Source organism: Condylura cristata, unplaced genomic scaffold, assembly GCF_000260355.1.
Source record: "Condylura cristata isolate star-nosed mole 26May11 unplaced genomic scaffold, ConCri1.0 scaffold00024, whole genome shotgun sequence".
Lineage (NCBI taxonomy): Eukaryota > Metazoa > Chordata > Mammalia > Eulipotyphla > Talpidae > Condylura > Condylura cristata.
The window spans coordinates 12,504,392-12,525,679 of NW_004567125.1; the positions used below are offsets into that span (position 1 = coordinate 12,504,392).

General features: G+C 35.2%; 1 protein-coding gene across 1 annotated transcript in view; it reads right to left on the reverse strand.

The window, feature by feature from the left end:
- Window positions 1–1,790: 1,790 nt before the first annotated feature.
- Window positions 1,791–21,288, reverse strand: part of NUF2 (NUF2, NDC80 kinetochore complex component) — a 26,570-nt gene continuing 7,072 nt past the window's right edge. Inside the window, exons 5-16 of the mRNA XM_004688424.2 lie at window positions 19,773–19,812; window positions 19,469–19,482; window positions 17,469–17,479; window positions 17,095–17,189; window positions 15,981–16,054; window positions 14,569–14,665; window positions 13,699–13,761; window positions 13,020–13,157; window positions 10,820–10,960; window positions 9,686–9,861; window positions 8,654–8,789; window positions 1,791–2,610 (exon numbers count right to left, since the gene is read on the reverse strand). Of these exons, the coding sequence (XP_004688481.1) occupies window positions 2,482–2,610; window positions 8,654–8,789; window positions 9,686–9,861; window positions 10,820–10,960; window positions 13,020–13,157; window positions 13,699–13,761; window positions 14,569–14,665; window positions 15,981–16,054; window positions 17,095–17,189; window positions 17,469–17,479; window positions 19,469–19,482; window positions 19,773–19,812 (1,114 nt within the window). The 3' untranslated portion in view covers window positions 1,791–2,481. The remainder of the gene's footprint in view (window positions 2,611–8,653; window positions 8,790–9,685; window positions 9,862–10,819; window positions 10,961–13,019; window positions 13,158–13,698; window positions 13,762–14,568; window positions 14,666–15,980; window positions 16,055–17,094; window positions 17,190–17,468; window positions 17,480–19,468; window positions 19,483–19,772; window positions 19,813–21,288) is intronic.

The following is a 21,288-nucleotide window of genomic DNA, read 5'->3' on the forward strand; positions in this document are numbered from 1 at the left end:
GTGGCGCAGCGGGTTAAAGCACAGCACTAAGAAGCTAAAGCCACTTCCGCATGAGTTCAATCCCCACCCCAGAGGTGACCACATGGCGTGGCAGACATCTCCTGACCTGCCTGCTGCTCCCCTCAGCAGTGTACTTCACCAATCGGCCCGTTCTGCTCCCTACTCTGTCTCTGGTGAAACCCCTCATCACCCCTGCACCTCTGGCCTATACCCCAGTTCTATAAATCTTTAAAAAAAAAAAACATGGTCACCACCTTCAAGATTAAGTTCACCAGAACAAATGTCAGTATGATACCAGTCATAATGAAAACATTAAAAAAGGATTATCTGAGAAAGTTTAATAAAAGGCATTAAATTTGCAGTTTTGATTGAGACTTGAAAATGAGTATTTTCCAGTTGAACAAAGCGATGTTATAAACAAAGGGAAGAAATGTGCAAACCCAGAAAAGTATGACATTCCACATAGGAAAACATTGAAAAGGAAACAGCAGAGAATAGGGAGCCAAGAAGGTGGTGTTACTGAGACAAAAGGGAAGTAGTATGGACAGGGAGGACGTAAAGAAGAAAAAGGTTCAATGTGTCTAATGAATTTTGCTATTGCTTGGTGATCTTACCATGTTCACAGAATTAATATGGATAAAAGTAACAATGTCACATGGGCCAGGAATGATTTATTTACATGTACAGATTAGGCTTTCTAGATAGTTGGCTGTGAAAAAGAGCAGTAACTAAAGGTGGAGATATGTCAGGGGTAGGGAATTTAAATATTTTAAATGAAAGAAAAGCTGTTACGCAGGCTCGTGAACAGAAATTTTAATGGATTTTTTTGAAAAAAAAAAAAAGATTTACTTATGCATACATAACTGGGGTACAGGCCAGAGGTGCAGGGGTGGTGAGGGGCTTTACCAGAGACAGAGTAGGAGCAGAACGGGCCGACTGGTGAAGTACACTGCTGAGGGGAGCAACGGGCAGGTCAGATGTCTGCCACGCCATGTGGTCACCTCCGGGGTGGGGATTGAACTCATGCTGAAGTGGCTTTAGCTTTTTAGTGTTGTGCTTTAACCTGCTGCACCACCAGGGAGGGCCCGGGTTACTTCTTAAACATAAAAAGCAAGGGCCTTGTTCAACTTTGCTTTTTTTTTTGTTCTTCCCATTCTGAGGCTTTCCCATTCACTGAAAGCTGGGTCTCAACTTATAGTAATATTTCATTCTCCCTGCCAAAGTATCTAGAACTCTGTGACTCAAAATACTGAAGTTCCATATATGTGGAATATATCCCAGGCACTTTTCTAGCACTTTGCACATTTTAATTCAATTTTCTCATACAAATGCCATGGCATCAAGATGGAATCAGGTTGATTCCATTCAAACCTCTTTCAGATAATTAGCTTAGAAAGTACAGCACAGAACATTCCAGATTTATGTATCATACAGAGTATGAATCAAATTTGGCTCAGATATTTAACCTCACAGGAGCTTCGAGGATTGACTTCTTCCATGAAGTAGTATTATCTACTTAGCATAGTTTGAGTGGGGCACAAAAGGAGCTCCCAGGAGTAATACTCAGGGCTCAGTCAAGGTTCAGTAATGTCCAGCACTGTGTGCCAATCAACCAGCCAATCAACAGCAGACAGGAAACTAACAGAAAAATCACACATTTCAAACACAGCTATTTTTGTTTTACTCCAGCCACTATTTACAACAAGGGGCAGAAGTGAGACATGAATAACAGCACAAGTTATTTTTTTTTTATTTGAAGATAAAATAGACTTTATTAAGCAATTCACGGATCAGGCAGCATCCCATCTAATAAAAGAAAGACACTGCAAGAAGAAAGGAACAAGTATTGTACAAGTGGAAGGTTTATCATCGTCAGAAAGAGATCGGGAGAAAAAAAGAAAGATTATTTAGGCAAAGACTTCTTCCACTAGGGGAAAGCAGAGTTCTTACGAAAATCACCAGAAAAAGTCAGATCAATTAGTACAAAATTCCATGTCTGGGAGAGGTTGAAACTGCAGTTAGGTTAGGTATTACATTTTGGTGGGACAAAGATTTCACTTTAGTTCTGTTCTTTATTTTGTGACTACTCAAATCATTTATAAGTAAGTTAACTTTAAACTATTTTCTGTGTTGGTTTATGGAAAGGTAAAGATGAAGAGATTCTAAGTTCTAGCTAAATTCTAGTTTGTTCACCAAACTATGGTTTTCATTCAATATGTGGGATTGAAAAACTATTGGGAATAATCAAGGAGCCATTTATGCTACAAGTTATTTTTATTATAAGTTAATAAAAGTCTACTTAAATGCTTTATCTTACAAAATAATAACCTGAGAGCTGTAAAATCTGACTGAACCAATAGTGGGTATTTCTAACACTTCCACGAGAAGTGAATGTGAATTTCAACTTAACTAGCCCCTTCCCAAAGATAAAATTAAAAGATGGCAAGCTATATATAAAAGACATAATATTGTTAATCAGGCTCATATTCTGAACATCTTCTTTTTCAATTCAGCTGTTTTCTCATCTATTTTAACATAACAGTCTGCATCTGCCTTTTCGATGCCTTCGTGGTACTTCTCCAGGGCAACCTTCAAGTTTAGAAATATTTCCTAAGTGGAAAATGAAATAAAATGAGAATTATGTCATGCAACAGCCTAAACTATGAGTGAGTTACAAGAATTCCAGTTTCATTCATATGCATTAACATTTAAAATCCTAAACTACCTATGTGCTTTTCTCATACACACAGCATCTACCTTTATTAAAAATTAATTTTCAAAGTTGTACAGATCCAACAAAAAATGTGCTACATTTTTGGAGAACAAAGCAGAGAATGTGACAATAACTAGGGATCTAAGACATTAGGACATATTTATAAGGAGAGTTTTCTTTAGTAACTTCTCATGTTTACCAGATAAACACCTACATTACTGTAAACAGCTATAAACTCTGCATTTGACTCTGATCATCAGTTAAAAGATATGTAAGTGGATTTTACAAGTATAGGACCGACAGATACACCAACATCTTTTAGAGTTGTTTTAATAAAAATGATAAGAAAAAAAAAATGATCAGAGGGAGAAAAGCAGTAAATGGGTATAGTATCAATTTTAAGTGTGATGCCAGTAAATTTTTCTTAAACCTATTTCAACTATTACTTAATCTTAGTGTAAATGCTATGTAATTTGAACAAACTATATAGATTTGAATTTAGTAAGTATGAACTCATAGTTTCATAAAAAAGCAATTTTCCAGAGAATTTCATGAATGTATGTGTGAGAACTACTGCTCTAGACTGAGCAAATATACATAGATGCTTAAAGCTAAACACTCACTCCAAACAAAATAGAAGAGTGTTTAGATTTCTGAGATTTAATCAGGTAGCAAATTATTACTAATAACAGAATATGTCTCATTAAGGAAATAAGTCAAAGATTTTTGAAAACTTTATACTTTTAATCTTGTAAGAAAAATAAGGTGTATTAGTAGCTGTATAAACACCACTTAGTGAAAACTCAGCACTTTCTGTAGCAAAAGATCAATTTAACCTCCTAGCTGTTACAGAGGCATGCATTTATTCACACAAAAAAAGAAAGCTGGGACCTTCCTGGTTGTGCAGAGGTTAAGTCTCAATGCGATCACCTCGTAAGTAATAGAGGTCAACCCCCAGTCAGAGCTGACCCACAAGGGGCAGCAGACCTCTCCTTGTCTCCCCTGCTGCTTCCCTCAGCAGTATATTTCAGTACATCTTCCTGTTCTATTTCCTGCTCTGTCTCTGGTAAATCCTCTCATTCCCTGCACCTCTGGCCTAGACTCCAGTTCTTATATGCATAAATAAATCAAACAAATCTTTAAAAAACAAAAAAACAAAGTTGAATAAATGTGGTAGAAAGGTATTACTCACAAGGAAATATTAAAACTAAGTATGGCTAAATAAAGAGACAGTCTGCAAATATCTAAGCCAACCATTTTAATGGACCCAAAGGGAGAGTTTCTTCTTCCTTTGGGGAGAGAGGAAATATTCTCCAGAAGGAATCAAATGCTACAATAAATGAATGAAACCTGAATGCCTAACTTCAGGGGCACGGCCATAGAAGCAACAAACATTTGGAGTTCTAAGCCAGCACTCACAGGATGTTTCATGGTAACACATCACAGCCCTCACGAATGCCTTATATTTTAGTTTCCAATTAAATTCTATAACCTAATGGAAGTTTATAATATTAATTCACATGTAAATGACAAGCAACTTTTATTGTAATGGCATCATTGAAGTCAAACATTTCTGAACTCAAAGTCTTGAGCTGTGTGTCGGTATGGTGACCACCAGCAAACCACATGAAGAGCTATATGTCCACCAGCTGCACTAGCACTCTCAAGTGCTCAGCTGACAGTACTTAGTGGCTACTAGACCAGGAGTGCACAAAGGCCTTGCTGGACAGTACTGATCTAGGCAACACTCTCACTTTTCAAAACAGAGATATTTAAGATTTTGCAATATACAGGAGTTTGACAAGCCAGTGTAGTCATTTATCTGATAAGGACATATTAATTTATCATCATATCTACTATTGGGTACTTTCCAGAAGTAGCACTGTAACCAGATAGCAGATAATGTAAGGACTAATTATGCTTTCCACCCTGAAGGAACACATATAATCCAAAGTGGATAATGAGCATTGGAAATATGGCTAGGACAAATATGGAGCTAAACCTTTAATTTTATTTCACTGTAACTAATTTAAATTTAAATGTAAATAGCCACAGTACTAATAATTACTAGTAGATGACCCATTGGCAGTACAGATCTAGATTATATGGAATAGACTAAAATGCTATATATATTTGAGAGAGGAAAGATATCTAGGAGGCATAAGAGAACCTTAAACACTGTACATGACTAGCTTAATTATGAAATGTTGAAATTCTAAGAAGACAGGGACCATCCTTCCATGCTGAGAATTTATTCTGTGAGTCAATAACTAACTAAATGAACAAAGGGAAATGTGAGCTCCTGTTGAACAAGAAATTGTAGTGATGAAAAAGATGTTCCAACAGGCTTAATTTGGTAGGATTTAGCATTTAGAGTAGATGTGACAGAGAAGTTTGCCAAAATTTTATAGTTTCACTGCAATTTACAAGTCTTACAAAATTATATGCCAAGAAATATGAATAGAAACGGGGCCATTACAAACAGTATCAATGAGTTTAAATAGGTCATAATATTAACTTAGTGACTGATGTCAGGATTCTCCAAAGCAAGTACAAAATTTCAGTTCTCTAATGAAAATGCCATTGAAGAATTAGAAGAAATGCACTAAGAAACAGAGTAAAAGAGATGGGGAAGGGAAAGAGAAATCTGGAGAAAGCAAGAAAAAAAAAAAAGAAATACTGTAAATTGTAAAATGTAATTTTATAACTGTGATACACTAGTTCATTGAAAACATCCATCAGGCAGTTAAAAAGTAGAGTTGAGGTGAGTGGAAAGAGTGATAAAAGGAAAGAGTGATAAAAGCATTTTAGAAATAATCTAAATAACGGTGATAACTGAAACTAGAAGAGATGAAATATCTATAGGAAAGAAAATTTAATAGAAAAGGGCTATGACGGTTAGGATCCCACAGAATTACATAAAGAACAATCTGGCAATCTTCACATATCCTCCCTTCATTTTCATGGAGGAAGACTATGACGTAAGCTAAAGGCAAATCTTTGAATAAACATATCTTGATTACCCCACAGGTTTTAGGGCCCTCCCGTGCCTTTTGGGAACAAATGGCTATCACAACATAACACAAAGATATGGGTAGAGGAGCCTAGCAAGTTGAACAATTGCATGTGAAATTTAGACCAGTGGTTCTATAGTACTACTGGAAGAAATACGATAAAGCAAAGGCCTGGGTCTATTCAACACATGTTGATCAAGCGTGAGGTGACCCAGCCATGACAAATAGGTAACAAGGACAAAACAGATTTAAACTGATCTTAATATTTCAAAATATAGGATGAAATAAGTAAAATAAAACCTAAAAGAAATAATAATAAAATTATGAATTAAACGAGTAAAGAAATAGTTGCATTAATATAGTAAAATCATTTTAACTTGGCAGAGTCACATGCAGAAAAGAAAGGGGTCCTTTAACAGATGTCAAGCTCAGAGTCAGGGGCAAGATGTTGCTGCTAAAAACCCAACCTCGTCTGATACTTCAGGCCATGTGCGTGGGGCTGGCTGTGCCATTATCTGAAACACTATGTTCAGTACTGAATCCTACACTTTAAGCAGCATAATGGCACACAGGAAACAGAGGAGAGAGGACAGTAAACAGAATAGTAATGAATCTGAAAATTAAGCTATATAAAGAATGGCTGGAAAACTGGGACTAATTAACCCAAATGAGAAGGCTGAAAGAGCCCATGATCATTATCCTCAAATGTCTGAAGTGTTATTAAGCAGAAGAGGGTATAGATTTGTTCCAGAGAGAAGATCTTGGTTCACTACATTGCAGAAATGAGTATTTTAAACTCAAAATCAGAAATAACATTTTAACAACTAAAGCTGTCCTGGTAGACAGCATGGGTAGTTATGAGCCTAGAATATTGAAAACAATGAAGCAGAACACATTATTGGTTCTTAAAAGCTGTGCTAAAAAATTCAGGTTCATGGGTTCCACTGCTGGTGATTCAATTCAATATATATGGTTTCACATTTCAATTTTTCATTGAATTCTAGCACACAGCCATTTTTTTAAAAAAAGAAAAAAAGTTAGATGAACCTTCAATTTTAAAATATGTACAGAAAGTGTACTATACATACTAAGGGGGGAAAAAACTCATGATTGCTGTTGTTGAGAAACTTAAAATGTTATTGGTGAGACATACATGCACAAACCTAATATAAGGCAGGCCAGTGTGCTGTTTATAACTGAGATAAAGTACCCTGACATCAGCAACTGGTTCATTAACTGTACCTGCCCATGTGATAACAAAGAAACATTTGCTCATTTGATTTGGTTAAAAAAATAGGATTAAATATCACCTAAGGCCTTTCTTACCTCCATTCTACAGATAAACAGGGAGGGTTGAAGGCTAAGTCTTGATGAATATCCAGTTAAGGAGCAGGAAAAAAGAAAAGTAGTGGGGATTAGAATGAAAAATAATAAAAATAAATAAATAAATAAATAAATCAAGACAGTGTACTGTGTAGAAAGGGGAGTCACAACAATTGTCTTTTTTCTTTCATTTTAAAGAGCCCTGAGACAATCCTCAGAATGGACATACACATTTATTTACAAAGTCCTGTGTTAAGAATCTAGTCTTTCAGGGGGATACATAAAACAGTTGAGGGGATTATGGCTCATCTAGTATTAAGAGTCCTTGCAAAGTGGACAAGAATGGTACGAGGCAGTGACAGCAGTGGTGTTTTAACATTTTTGAGAAACATAATGTGTTCAGTTTAATTGTTTTCAATATTATAGGCCCATAATTACCCATGCTGTCTACCAGGACAGCTTCAGCTGTTAAAATGTTATTTCTGGGCCCTCCCTGGTGGTGCAGTGGATTAAAGCACAGCACTGAGAAGCTACAGCCACTTCCACATGAGTTCGATCCCTGCCTGCCCCGGAGGTGACCACATGGCGTGGCAGACCTCTCCTGACCCGCCCGCTGCTCCCCTCAGCAGTGTACTTCATTGATCTGCCTGTTCTGCTCCCCACTCTGTCTCTGGTGAAGCCTCTTGCCACCCCTGAGCCTCTGGCCTATACTCCAGTTCTGTATGCACAAATAAATACATCTTTTAAAAAAAAAAAAATGTTATTTCTGATTTTGAGTTTAAAATACTCATTTCTGCAATGTAGTGAACCAATCCAGGGGTTTTGGAAATCTAAGTCTAAGATGTCAAGATAGACAAGGTTAAGAACAAAGTAAAAAAGCAATTTTACACAATAAAAGGGCTGTTTTCAGTGATATCTGGTAGTCTGAGTCAATCTTAAGGATACAAGTCAAACTTTATAAGGAGAGAAAGAGAGGTAAATGTATCAGAACAAACTCTTTGACACTGGCAGTTAAGGACAGATAAACATGTTATGTTTGGCAGCGAACTGACATTTAGGGAGATTAAAAATGTAGAAAACAGTATTCTTGTTCTTATTAAAATTAAGCCTGTTCGTAAAACAATAAAAAGAATATACTCAAAACCAGAAAAGAATAAAAGTCATTTTAGGTAATTATGATAAAGGTATTACTAAAAGTTCCAGAACAGAGAGACCATTCTAAGCTATTTTGTTTGAGGTAACAACTCAGTGCACTGATGACATTCTTACCAGGAAAAAACAGAACAACTATTTAGAGGACATTACTTGCAATCACTATCCAAGTGCACTTATCAAAAAAACTCAGAACCTCTACAGAGCACCAGTTCTTATTGCAAAGCATGAAACTGTGCTAGGTGCTGTAAGGGAGAAAAGGCCAGTAAGAAAAAGGTATGGAAGAGAAAAATATACAAACTATTCAAGGTGAATGGAAAGGTACTACAAATGAAGATAAAAGCAAATAACCTCAAGGATCATTTTCTACTCTGAAGAACATATAAAAATGTTTACAATGAGGGAGAAATGAATTTTTATACTTACTAATTCCTTATGAACTCTTACTCACCTGCGACTTCAGTTTCTCCCTTTCAGTGGCATCTTTTAGTTGTTGAATACCAGATTTAATTTTTTGGATTTCTTGATTAATTGTGGTCACTCGTTCATAGACAGCACCTCTTTTTTCTTGAACTTTATTGCAGTCTCTAGAGGAAAACAGAAGTGGCTAAACAATTCCTTTTAAGCATCTAAAAGGGGAAAAGATTACTCATTTTGAATCCAAAGTGATGACATGTATTTGACTAATAAACCAAATTCTTCTCAAGATATGAATGGGAACCCAAGTGTGGTGCCCAACTCATGCCACAGCAGAGTGTGCTCTTTATGCATAAAGCTGGTATTTAAAGTGGAGATTTGAAGTTACATTTCCCCAGTTGTGCTGACTCATGCCCTGTCAGTGAGAATGCGAATCAGCACAACTTCTCAACAAGGCTAAAATAAAACCCTAAGGTCCTGCCCTTAGTCTTCATCTGCATGAGGATGAGCAAAGGAAACCTTCTGGCAGTCCATAATGCACCTTTCAGAAGAGGCTGACACTGTGATGTCTCCTAGACTACCTGGGGCGTTTATTCTAAATACACAATCTTAGAATTGAAGGGAAGCTCTACTACAGAGATGGCAAACAACAGTTAAAAACCACTTAGTGAAGTAGTCTTAAAAAAATAAGACTTTCTCAAAACATGGATTCTATAATGCCAGACTAGCTATACTAGACCAGCTGTGATGCTGACACTACTCTAGACCACTGTTCTAACATGCCCTGAACAAGCAGTAGCACCAGACCCTTCCGCAGAATTATATAAATGAGTAAGAATTGTGACATCTGGAAAAGAAAAAAATACAAGTACCTGAAACATCTCTACGTCTAGACACAGCATGATAAAATCCATAATTAAATCATAATTCATAATCAGCTTTAGTCACCTAATGGTGGAATATCTTTTTGAAATTACAGTTTTAGAATTCTGGCATCTGGAGAGGGATGTATGATTAGCTTTTCTTAATTATTTCCTAATATATTAAATCAAAAATAAGCTCATACTCAATGACTGTGCGTTTGTACTGCTTGACATCCTCATGCTTCTTATTTATTTTGAATTGCGCTGTGGCCAGTTTCTCTTTCTTCACAATCAACAGTCTTTTGAATGAGTTTTCTTCAGTCTTCAATTTCTTCAATTCTGATTCATCACTCTCAATTTGGTCCTCCAAGTTCAGGCTCTGTATTTTTTTTTAAAGTATTTAAAGTCAATAAAACGAATTAGGTCTTACAAAGTAAGATTATTTTCTACCATGAGTGACAGTAAAACACAATTTAAAAATGAGATAGAACTGTTTAAGCTCTGAAAGCCCAGGAGAGTGTGGAGTGCACAAAGAGGACAATGGCGAGGCACTCAGGACACCAAAACCAGGATGCCTGCAAGGGGTTTCAATCATGTCATTTTATCCATGTGGACTGAAACTGAGGTACACCTTGATCAAACCAACCAAGAGGCTAAGTTGAGAGGGTCGGGCTCTGGACTAAGGCAGCAGGGGTAGACAGAAAGGGTAGACCTGGGAACAATTAAAAGCAGAGGAGCTCAGTCTTCTTTTGTTGACTCCTTGGCAGGTAAGGGGAGCATGTTGTTGGTTTAAATAACCTCAAGTATTCTCATCCTCTAGCCTCTTCTCCCCTCAAAAAAACAAACCAAAAACTTATCAAGCGCGATGTTAATGATGCTGGGGACAGTCTGGACTTGGATGGCAAAGAAGTGAAAAGGATTTTTAAGTTTCTAGCTGAGAAATTTAAGTGATGTTGGTGTCAGCTCTTTATCTTCAGAGCAAGGAGTTGATCATCAACTCCAAATCTCTATAGATCTGAGGTACAGTGTTGGGCATTAGGTTGAAATTTTATGCCTACTGATTAAAGATCATTTCCAAATGTTTAAAACAAGTTTAAAATTCCATTACTTTTTCCTAAAATATACATAGCAATGTACTGTTATTAATCATCTGAGGGTTCAAATGGGTCTTATTACTGCTACGTCTAAAAAGTTTTTTATTCTTCAATATACATTGCCACATCTACCATGCTATAGAATTATTCCACTTTTCTTTAGGAAAATAGGAAGAAAAAGTAAATCCAAGAACTACAAGTAAACTACATAATACAGATATAAAAACTCCACATAATACTAACCTCCTTTGAGGTACTGGTTAATTTGTCTCTATTATCTGCGAGTTCTTGTATTTTCTTTTGATATAACTGCACCTCAAGCTGACATGAAGGCAGGCTGTCGACAGAGTCTCGATAGATCTCATACTTTTCCATCACTTCTTGCTTTGAAAGAAAAAAAGCATAGAAACCAGTTTAAGTTTCTCCTTTATAAAACTGCAGTAATGTCAATTTGTTTGCTCTTAAATAATTTCTGCACTTAATATCAAAAGTTTAAGACTAGAGAACAATTAAGTTTCTAGGTCAGTACAAAGCACCATTACTGACTTGTGTCTAAGCATGTAATTATGATTCTTAATTACCAACTATTCTTGAGCAATGGAAAACTGCCATAATTTTGCTAAATGACTCACTGAAGTACTTTCTAAAGGTTATTCATGATAATTTTAAGAGTTTATTTCTTATATTCAAAATAATACTGGGCAATTGTATTACCAATTATAATCTTCCTATTCATTTGTATAATTATATCACAGCTAATTGTTTTAAAAATATTGCCTCCTCATCTAAAGTTAGAAAATGAACACGTTTACCGTAATTAAAACAATATGAATACTTAATTCCTTTCCCCCTTAACCTACCCCTTTTCACCTTTACCAGTTGGAATTTGTCTTTAGTGAAATGTGTAATCATACTGTTGTTCATTTTCTGTTCTTCTTTTATTACTAAATTGTAGACACTTTGCAGTTCACCCATACAATACCTTCACCTGCCATATTGCAACATATTATTTTAAGTTTAGTTAACTGTAGATTTTTTTAAATTTTCAGTCTATGTTTTCAAATCTACCTCAGACCAAGATTATACATATGCTCTAAAATTGTTAAATTTTTAATCTATATAGAATTTTTATAAATGGTGCAAGTTTATACCCACCTCCCCTTTCTTCTCAATAAATAGCCATTGAACAGTTGAGTGATGAACAGTTTATTTACTTGTTAAATAAACTAAGCACTCTTCTAAGCACTCAGATTTCTAGGCTTTCATTCCTGCTCTGGTAATCTTTGTCTATTCCTATGTGACAATCCTTAATTATCAGGAATGACTAGGATAACAAATTTAGAAGCAGAATATTGTTTAAATTAACAGTTTCAAAACTATGCTTCAGAAAGGATGCTAAATTGTCTACCCATTTCTACTTTTGTCTTACCCAGCCTCAATTCACCTGCCACCCTAAGACATAATCTTTCTAAATACAAATGATACCATATTCTAATATCCCCCTTTTAAACTTGTCAGTTGTGTACCTTTGCTATTAAGAAAAAAATCCAGCACCTTGAATTATCTGGCTATTTTTCCTATTTCCAGCCACATTCATATGCATTACACATTATTTCTTGCACATACTTTGCTCCCTACTACCTCAAAGAATTTGCATATTCTGTTCCTCTTGTCTGAAGTGTTCTTCCATATACAAACTTACTATAATAGCTTCTGTTCATCACTCAGCTGTCAGCATAAATTTCTTTATTTTTCCCCCATACTATCACCCCTTAGGTCCATTTTTAGTTTCTTATGGTAAAACAAGATTTTTTATATGGTTTTACAAGTTTACCTTCTTGCCAGTATAATAAGGGTCCTTTTATGCATCACTCAGATGTCAGTGGAAATTTCTACTTCCTTCCTACTTCCACCTCTGACTTCTACAATACTACACTTAGCACCCCTCATTACATTACTTGAAAGTACCCCACACTATTTTTTGTTTGTTTCTCTTTTTGGTGTGTTTTAAAAAATTGACTGTATTTTGGAGGAGTTTTAGGCTCACAACAAAATTTAACACAAGGATTTTCCACATACTTCTTGCTCCCACACATGTACACCCTATGCTTTTACACAGCACATATGTGTAATTATATAACTGATTGTAAAACTGCTTAATATTTTTCTCCTTTGCAACAAAATCTCAGAAGGACAAAGAATTTGTTTTGATTATCCAGGGTAAAGCCTCAAAAATTTACTGCATAATTGAACAAATATCTTAAAAATTATGTTTCTTTTCTTTATGCCCACTTTAGAGAAGAGCTACAAATTACAGACAAGGGCAAAAAGGTTTAAGGGAACAGAAGTAAAGATAACCAGGAAATTAAAAACATCAATAAATGAATAAACAAGAGTTGCCTAAAAGAAAGATAAAAAAGCAATTAAAAATTTAAAAACTCACCCTGGAATTTTTAAGCTTTTGAACTGTATCCTTCATTTTTTCTTTATAATTCTTTACCTTCTCTGGAGAATCTACAATTTTTGTTTTCAAATTCTCTTGTACTTCTTTCAAAGAAACCAGTGACAATTTTAGTTCATTCTGTTGAGAAAATATTTTTATATTTAGATGTATTAATAAGGTTGGTAATTTACCATTACAATGACAGAAGAAAACAAAGAAATGTGTCCGTATTTGTTGCAGTAGGGGTAAAATCACAACCACATCACTCCCCCACTGAACCGCTCAAATTAGTCTACAGGCAAGTATGCTTCTCAGAACAACACACACAGTTCTTAATAGGGTCCTTATTCTTATTCTCTTCTCCAGACCCATTTTCCACCTTTACTTGCTTTATCTGACAATATAGTAATATTGGCCTGTTTCCCTTTTTCTGAAAACCCTTTTCAATTTAAATATTAAAGACAACTAGTGTTTTTAAAATAATATGAAAATAGAACAATGACAAAAATCACCTGAAAGCTCACATTATATATCACTGATCCCATTTTTCTGTGCAAACATCCATACATATGTGTGTGGTTTCAAGAAAACATTTTTTTGACTATCATAATACACACAGTTAAAATACTATCCCACACAAGTTAAACCCTAAACACTAGTAATATGAAAAGATACTTACCAAACGCTTGGTTTTCTCTGAAATATCTGACTTCTTTTGGGAATTTCCCTCTTGCAGCACTATCTAAAGTTAAAAAAGCAATTGCTTTTTGGTGATCCAAAACAGATATATATTTAGCCCCTCCATATTTCTATTAAAGTAAAGGTAACAAAGAAGTAAACTAGAGTAGATGTTCCCAAGCTTTCTCTGTCTACAATGCCTGTAAGCCAAAAGTATACATCAGTTCCTTTATAAGTTGTTAAATCCAGAAAACTGCGTAACAATTTATAAACTCGTTGAAAAACTAAAACAAATTGAAAGAAAAAAGACCGTTATTTTTTCTAAAATAAGCACAGCTACCTCCTAATTGGACATGTGTGTACCTCTTGGGCATTGCATAAATCCACAGACCTTGTAATGAGATTAGACAGGCATTCTCATTTTCTGCTTCATGATTTTCATACAGTTCTACTTTTTAGCATAACAAAAGACAAGATTCCAAGTTCACAAAGATACAAAAGGATGTGGTAACGTGAGTTGCTGTTGAAATTATGAACTACACTGAGCCCTCAGTATATGCCAGATGCTGAATTTCATTGTTAACCCAGAAAATTTTAAATCTCCTGAGGATTTTCTGCAGTCTCCGGATGCCTCAGCACAGTACAAGAAGAGCAGAATTAGACGTGGAAAATTCCAAAAATTGTAATCAATAAGACAACATGTAGCTTTTATAATACAGATAATCATGGTTTAACATGTGTGACAAAAAGCACAGACTGATTATAAGGGGCACAAATGGGCACAGCAATATAGCTTATTTCTTCAGTAACTGAATACAATGTTTTTATCCCCCAAATCCAGTTTTTAAATTTTCAGGTGTCTAGCAGATACCGTTTTTTGACGAAACTCTTGATTCAGTGACTGCTGCAGCTCCTGAATATCATCTGAAAGCTGCTTGAACTCTGCTTGCTCTTCAACTGGAACAGAACTAACACAGTAACACAGATTAAAATAACATACTGAGTTTTTAAATCTGCAAAGTCAAATAACATAAATGAAAAAGCTATCTGTCTTCAAGTTCCTGAGTTACCATGTTTCCATATGACAGAGATTTAAACTATACAGGCCCTCTATTACACAAAGAAAATAAAAAGCAGATGAACCCCTCCAACTTCCTACCACCAAGTCTGCATAGATTCATTAATACAGATGATGAGCCTACCCTTCCCCTCACAGTTCAACAGGCAAACAACTATTCTTCCTACGTGGATTTCTTCACCTCTACTGATACTCCTCTCCTCACCCTTAGTATTCATTTGTTCTGCTCTATTACTTCTCCCTATCCACACTCACACATGTCAAATCTCTGCCTGATGAATGCCTCAACTTTACTTTTAGAAATATGGTATAAAATTGTCATTTTAATTCTCACTTCCTTGACTGCTAGTGAGCTTGACAATCTTTACAAGTTTTTAATTAGTTACTTGCATTTACTCTTCTATAAATCCCCAGTTTTTGCCCAAGTTTCTAATATCTTTTTCCTATCAGTTGTAGCAGTGCTTTGTACATTATGAAAATTACATGTTACTCAGTAATTAGAGATAGTTATGCTTTGCTGCATATGTTGCCAATATTCTCTCTCAGTATGTCATTTATCTTTTGACTTGGCTTATGCTAAATTTGCCAAGTTAAATTTTAATATCCGTTTCCTATTCCCAGTCTTTTCAACTTATTGCTGTCTCTGAAGACAATTTACACCACAGCCAGTTAGAAAAGCTCTCACCTGAAATAGATAAGCTCAAGATCATAAACTAATTAAGAGGGATAAAAAAAATTCTGTTCAAAATTATATATATACACACACACAAACACAAAATTATATACACAGAACCAAGAAATCATAACCTTTAACTGACTCTCTTCTATCTGATCTATGAGTCAGAACAAAACAAAACAAAACTTCTAATGAAGAAGTAAGCATTTTAACAGAATTAACTGATTTGAAGAAAGAGTCCAGTTAGCTATGCTCAACTCCAAAAGATAAATACTCCCAAACACAATTTAGGAGTGAGTGGCTTTATACAAGTCAGGCTCATGCACTAACAAAAAAATAAGTGAAAGGATATACTATACACAAATAATTCAAACGAAGAAAAACTAGTTTTCTTCTCTAGAAAATACACACATACTGCTATTTAGTAAGGAAGATAAAAGAGAGTTGCAGTGGACTGTGAGGTTGCAAAATAATACTTAGAAGTCTCACATTTTGAAATTGCATTTATTTTATTTGTTAATCTACTTACTCAAGTCTCTCCAACTTCATTAATGCTTCCTGGTGTGCAGTATTTAACTGCTGCATTTTGTCCACAGAAGATTTCTAAAACAATTAGGACAGATTATTAAATGTTTACTCATAGGCATTATGACAAGCCAAACTAGGAATTTCTTTACTTATTCAACAAATACTTTGTTCTTTCCACAGCTAGGAAATATGGAAAGTGTCAGAAATAACTTATAGTTCTGAGGCTTCACAGCTCAGTCTCCTTGAAGAATCAGGTACAAGGATATAAACTACAAAAATGAAGATAGTTATCCAATTAGAAAATACATTGCCCTAAGATTTGAGTATACATAAGGGAAATAAATATTACACACACACACACACACACACACACACACACACACACACACACAAACCCCTACAAAACAACTTGTTATAGTACTGGACGTAAAGAGAATAAAGAAGAGTGACATTCCCTCCAACTTGGGTGATGACTGGGGAAGAGGGTCACAGAAGGTTTAATAGAAAAGACAGATCCTATCTGAACTGTGTTTTACAATATAAGAAGATATTAGCTAAGCAAAATTGTGTTCATATGTGTTTGCAGATATATATGTGAGCTTTGAAAAGTGATGTTTAAGAGAGATATGTTTAGCATGATTTGTGCAAGAAACTCCAGTGTAGCTGGAGTTTAAGTTTATAATGTCTAGTGTTACCCTGGTGCTTTTCTAAGAGGATGGTACCCTATGTTAATGCTGGGCAAACAACAAACAAAATAAAACAGTCCAATTAGGTCATTATTTAGAAATAAATATAAGTTCAATGACCTCAATTATTTAAAGTACACTACCACGTCTGTGTACATTTGAAAAAAAGAAATGTGATTATATCTGTTCTTACAGATAATATAAGTTCTTAATATAGGAAAAGGAGCCCAAGCTGAAAAAGTAAAACCCAGCCTTCCCCTTAATTGCCAAATATCAAAGAAAGTCTTCATTATGAGACACACTTTCTAGTAACTAAAATGTACAACTTCATATAAACATAAAAATGACTGTAATAAGCATACAATAAAAGATATCCATAAATAATGTTACTAATCTGGTATGTGACCCCCAAATACTTTTAAATCTTACATATTGCCAAAGAAACTCCATATATGTCTCACGGCATGCTTCTCTGAAGTGAATGAAGTTGATAATACCACTTAAAAACCGACTTGTCCGTTTGGCTTCTAAAATAGAAAGCAAGACTCTTTAAATAAATATTTGCAATAAAACATCAAAATGAAATTTCACCCTCTCCTACCATGTACTCTGCTCTAGTAGATGAAATAAAAATAAGGCTATAATTAACCAACACACAGAAAAATCTGCTCTAATTTAAGATCAGAATTATCTTTGTATTAATAACTAAAAAAAAAGTAAACCATTTTTTATCATGAGATTAACAGGTCCCAGACTTATGCCCTTAAACAACTAGAAAGAGACACAACTATATGAAGCAACACATTCTGGACACCTGACAATAGGTAATATGTGACAGCAATCCCAAAAAGCAACAAATGAGGTGATCCCCTGCCCGCATCTGTCCTTGCCTAGTTTTCAGGCTGTACCCCAGGGAAGGAGGACAAAAGCAGGACTCAGAGAGGCTTTGCTGAGTCATACAGATGGCTTAGAGGTGGAAAGATCAAATACAGAATTTTTAGAGCAGAGGAGAATTTACAAATTTCAATTGCTTTGGCCTCTCCAAACTAAACTCAATCTTCATGACTCAGATTTTATAAATATATTCCATCTGTTCAAAGGGTAAAGTATCACTTTTTATTTTTTGAAGAATATATATTATACATATTTATCTTTAAAGATTTTATTTATTTTTACATAGAAGAACTAAGGCATAGACCAGAGGTTGGAGAGTAAGAGTATTCACCAGCTACACAGTGGGAAGCAGGCAGCTTATCTACTTAAATACACTGCTGAGGGGAGCAGTGGGAGAAACTAGAGAGGCCTGCTGTGTCACCTGTGGGGTAACTTCCCGGTTGGGGATCGAACTCAGGCAACGCAGGCCTTTGTAGTGGGCCTTTGCAGTGGAAGCACTGAGACTTAATGCCTCGGTTATCAGGAGGCCCAAGTATCACTTTTTAAAAGACCTGAATCAAACTTTTACAACAGAGGGAGAAGGAGCAAAAGGGGATAGAAGAGCACAAGGGATGATGGCAACAGTGCACAGGTGAATTGGTGGCGGGAATTCTATGGGGACTACACCTGAGAGGAGAAAGCAAACACTACAAAACTGAACAATGATGCAAAATATACATAAATAAGTAAGTTCTATAAAAATAAAATACAAAGCATTAAATTCTCCAATTAAAAGAAAAAAAAAACCTTTTACAATTGAAAAGTAAAATACCAGGAACCAAAAACTAACAGCAGATGAAATGTAGAGACAAAAGGGCTGGTGAAACATAAATTTGAAACCATTCTAAATGATGGCTAGAGATAAAAAATGAATAGACACCTCTGAGTTAAGGAGTGTCAAACAATGTAATGAATGTGTAATTGAAGATTCAAAGAAGTATGGAGAAAAAAACTTTTATAAAATAATAGAATATTTTCCAAATGTGACAGACTATAAACATGTCCAAGGAAGTGAGCAAGTCTAAGTAGGAAAAAAGACAAAGAAAAAGAAAATCTGCAAAAGCATGTTATTATCAAATTGCTGAAAACTGTGATAAAGGCAAAATCTTATAAGCAAAAGAGACAGCAGGAGAACTAAGAGAAAATGACTCCAGGCTTAGTAAGCAATGGTTTGGGTTATTAACTTTTATGTAGAGACAAGTGATGACGACTTGGGTGCAAATGAGAGAGGGTATAGGAGTAAGATCCCTACAAGATGTGAACTTTAAAAAGACTACAGCCTTAGACAAAAGGTATATTAGGAAAAGAAAAACCACGCATACCAGTGGAGAGAAACAAAAGTTACTAATGTCCCTTAGCCTTGGTTCTAGTGAGAAACAATCTTCTTGCAAATTCTAAGCCTACACATATATGTAATTTTAGTTTGACTTAAACTACATGTGGTTCAAGAACAATCAAAATTAGAAACTGAAAAGGGTGTTTAGCCAATGATAACCCTGGAATAACTGTAAAAGCCAAAAAGTATCCCCAGAGGGATATGGTTTCAACCCGAGAATCAAAAGACAACTGCAGGACTACCACACTGAAGGTGAGTTTAAATCTGGGTACATGCACATACACAGATATGCACACACAAACAGAAGAGACACTCTAGATCATGGATGCAGCTAAATCTGGGCTAAAGAAAAACTTACAGTAACGAACATCTATAGGAAAGAACTCAAGCTAGCAGCCTCAGTTTCTAACTTAAAATTATATCAGGGAGTAAAAGTGCAAACCCAATGTGAGCACAAGAAAAGAAGGCGTATCAATGAGCACAGAAACCAGTAAAATAGAATACAGGAACAAAATACAGAAAAAACAATGAAACAATAAGTTGGCTCTCTGAAAAAAAACTCAGTGAAATTAGTAAACCTCTAACCAGACTAATCAGGGAAAAGTAAAAGTGAAGAAACAGATAACTAATGTCAGAATGAAAGAGGGAACATAACAACTAAGCCCAGAGACTTAAAATGATACGGGAAAATTATTTTTTAAAATTTGCTAATAAATTTGTCAACTTCAATGAAATGGATAAATTCCCTGAAAAACCTAAACTATGAAAGCTCACATAACAGCAATAGCAGCAGAAAAACTTCAGTTCCAGATGGACTCACTGGTGAATTCTATGAAACACTTAAGGAAGAAATAATACAAATTTTACAAAAACTGTTCCTGAAAATGAAAGAAATCTTTCCAAGCTCAGCCTATTAGGCCAACAATACCATGATATCCAAATCAGTCACTCTGGAATGCATTACCAGAAAATCACAGCCCAAGATCCCTCATGAACAATGACATAAACACTTAACAAAATATCAGCACATCAATTTAGCAATGAATTGAAAATATAACATGTCATAAACAAAGGTGGCTCATGCTGGTTTATCATTCAAAAATCAAACAATGTATTTTACTAGATTAAAGCTATACTCTGTATAGCTTGTATAGTATTTGTATTCATGATTTTCAAACTCATTGCAAAAAAAGCATTTAATAAAATTCAACATCCATTTATGATACAAATTAGGAACAGAAGTTGCTTACCCTGATAAAAGTCATCTAAGAATACATAAACTAACATTAAACTTAATAACAAAAGACTAAGTGCTTTTTCCTTAAGATCAAAATGATGCCAATCTCTAACCATTTCAAGTCAACAAAACACTAGAAATCCAAGCAGGGCAGAAAGCAAGAAAAAGAAATATACCTCGGGCCCTCCCTGGTGGCGCAGCGGGTTAAAGCACTGCACTGAGAAGCTAAAGCCATTTCTGCATGAGTTCGATTCCCGCCTGCCCCGGAGGTGACCACATGGCGTGGCAGACCTCTCCTGACCCGCCCGCTGCTCCCCTCAGCAGTGTACTTCGTTGATCTGCCTGTTCTGCTCCCCACTCTGTCTCTGGTGAAGCCTCTCACCGCCCCTGAGCCTCTGGCCTGTACCCCAGTTCTGTATGTACAAATAAATAAATCTTTAAAAAAAAAAAAAAAAAAGAAAGAAATATACCTCAACTAGATTGGCAAAGTAAAACCATCTTTATTGTCAGAAATTATGGCTGTCAACATGTAGAAAACTATGTCAACAACAAAAAAGGAGATCAAAAAGATACTAAATTTTTAAATAGCAAACCAAATCCCTTGCAACAAAAAATATTGCATAAATTTATGTGATCAAATAGTCAAATGAGTTAAAGGATAATTAAAAGCAGTTAAGGGAAATTTAGATTCTAACATATCATAACTTCTTACTTGGGGCATAATGAATTTTTACCTTTTGGTAAAAGGTAATTGTTACACTTGCTAAAAATGGTATCATGAGTCCTCTGTATAGCTTGTATAGTATTTGTATTCATGGCTTCAAATTTAGAGTATTTTGCAAAATGGAAAAAGTCATAAAAAACTAATGAGAAAAACTGTGGATCTACAAAGAAAAAACTTTCAAAAGGATATAAAAAAAGTCATCCTCAAGAATGGATACATGTTCTAAGCCAATTTCCTATATTTCTTTTTTCACGTTTATTGATAGAAAGGTAAAAATCTGAGATTGAAACCAGACATTAAAAATTGTTTTAAGGGCCCTCCCTGGTGGCGCAGCGGGTTAAAGAACTGCACTGAGAAGCTTAAACCACTTCCGCATGAGTTCAATTCCCGCCT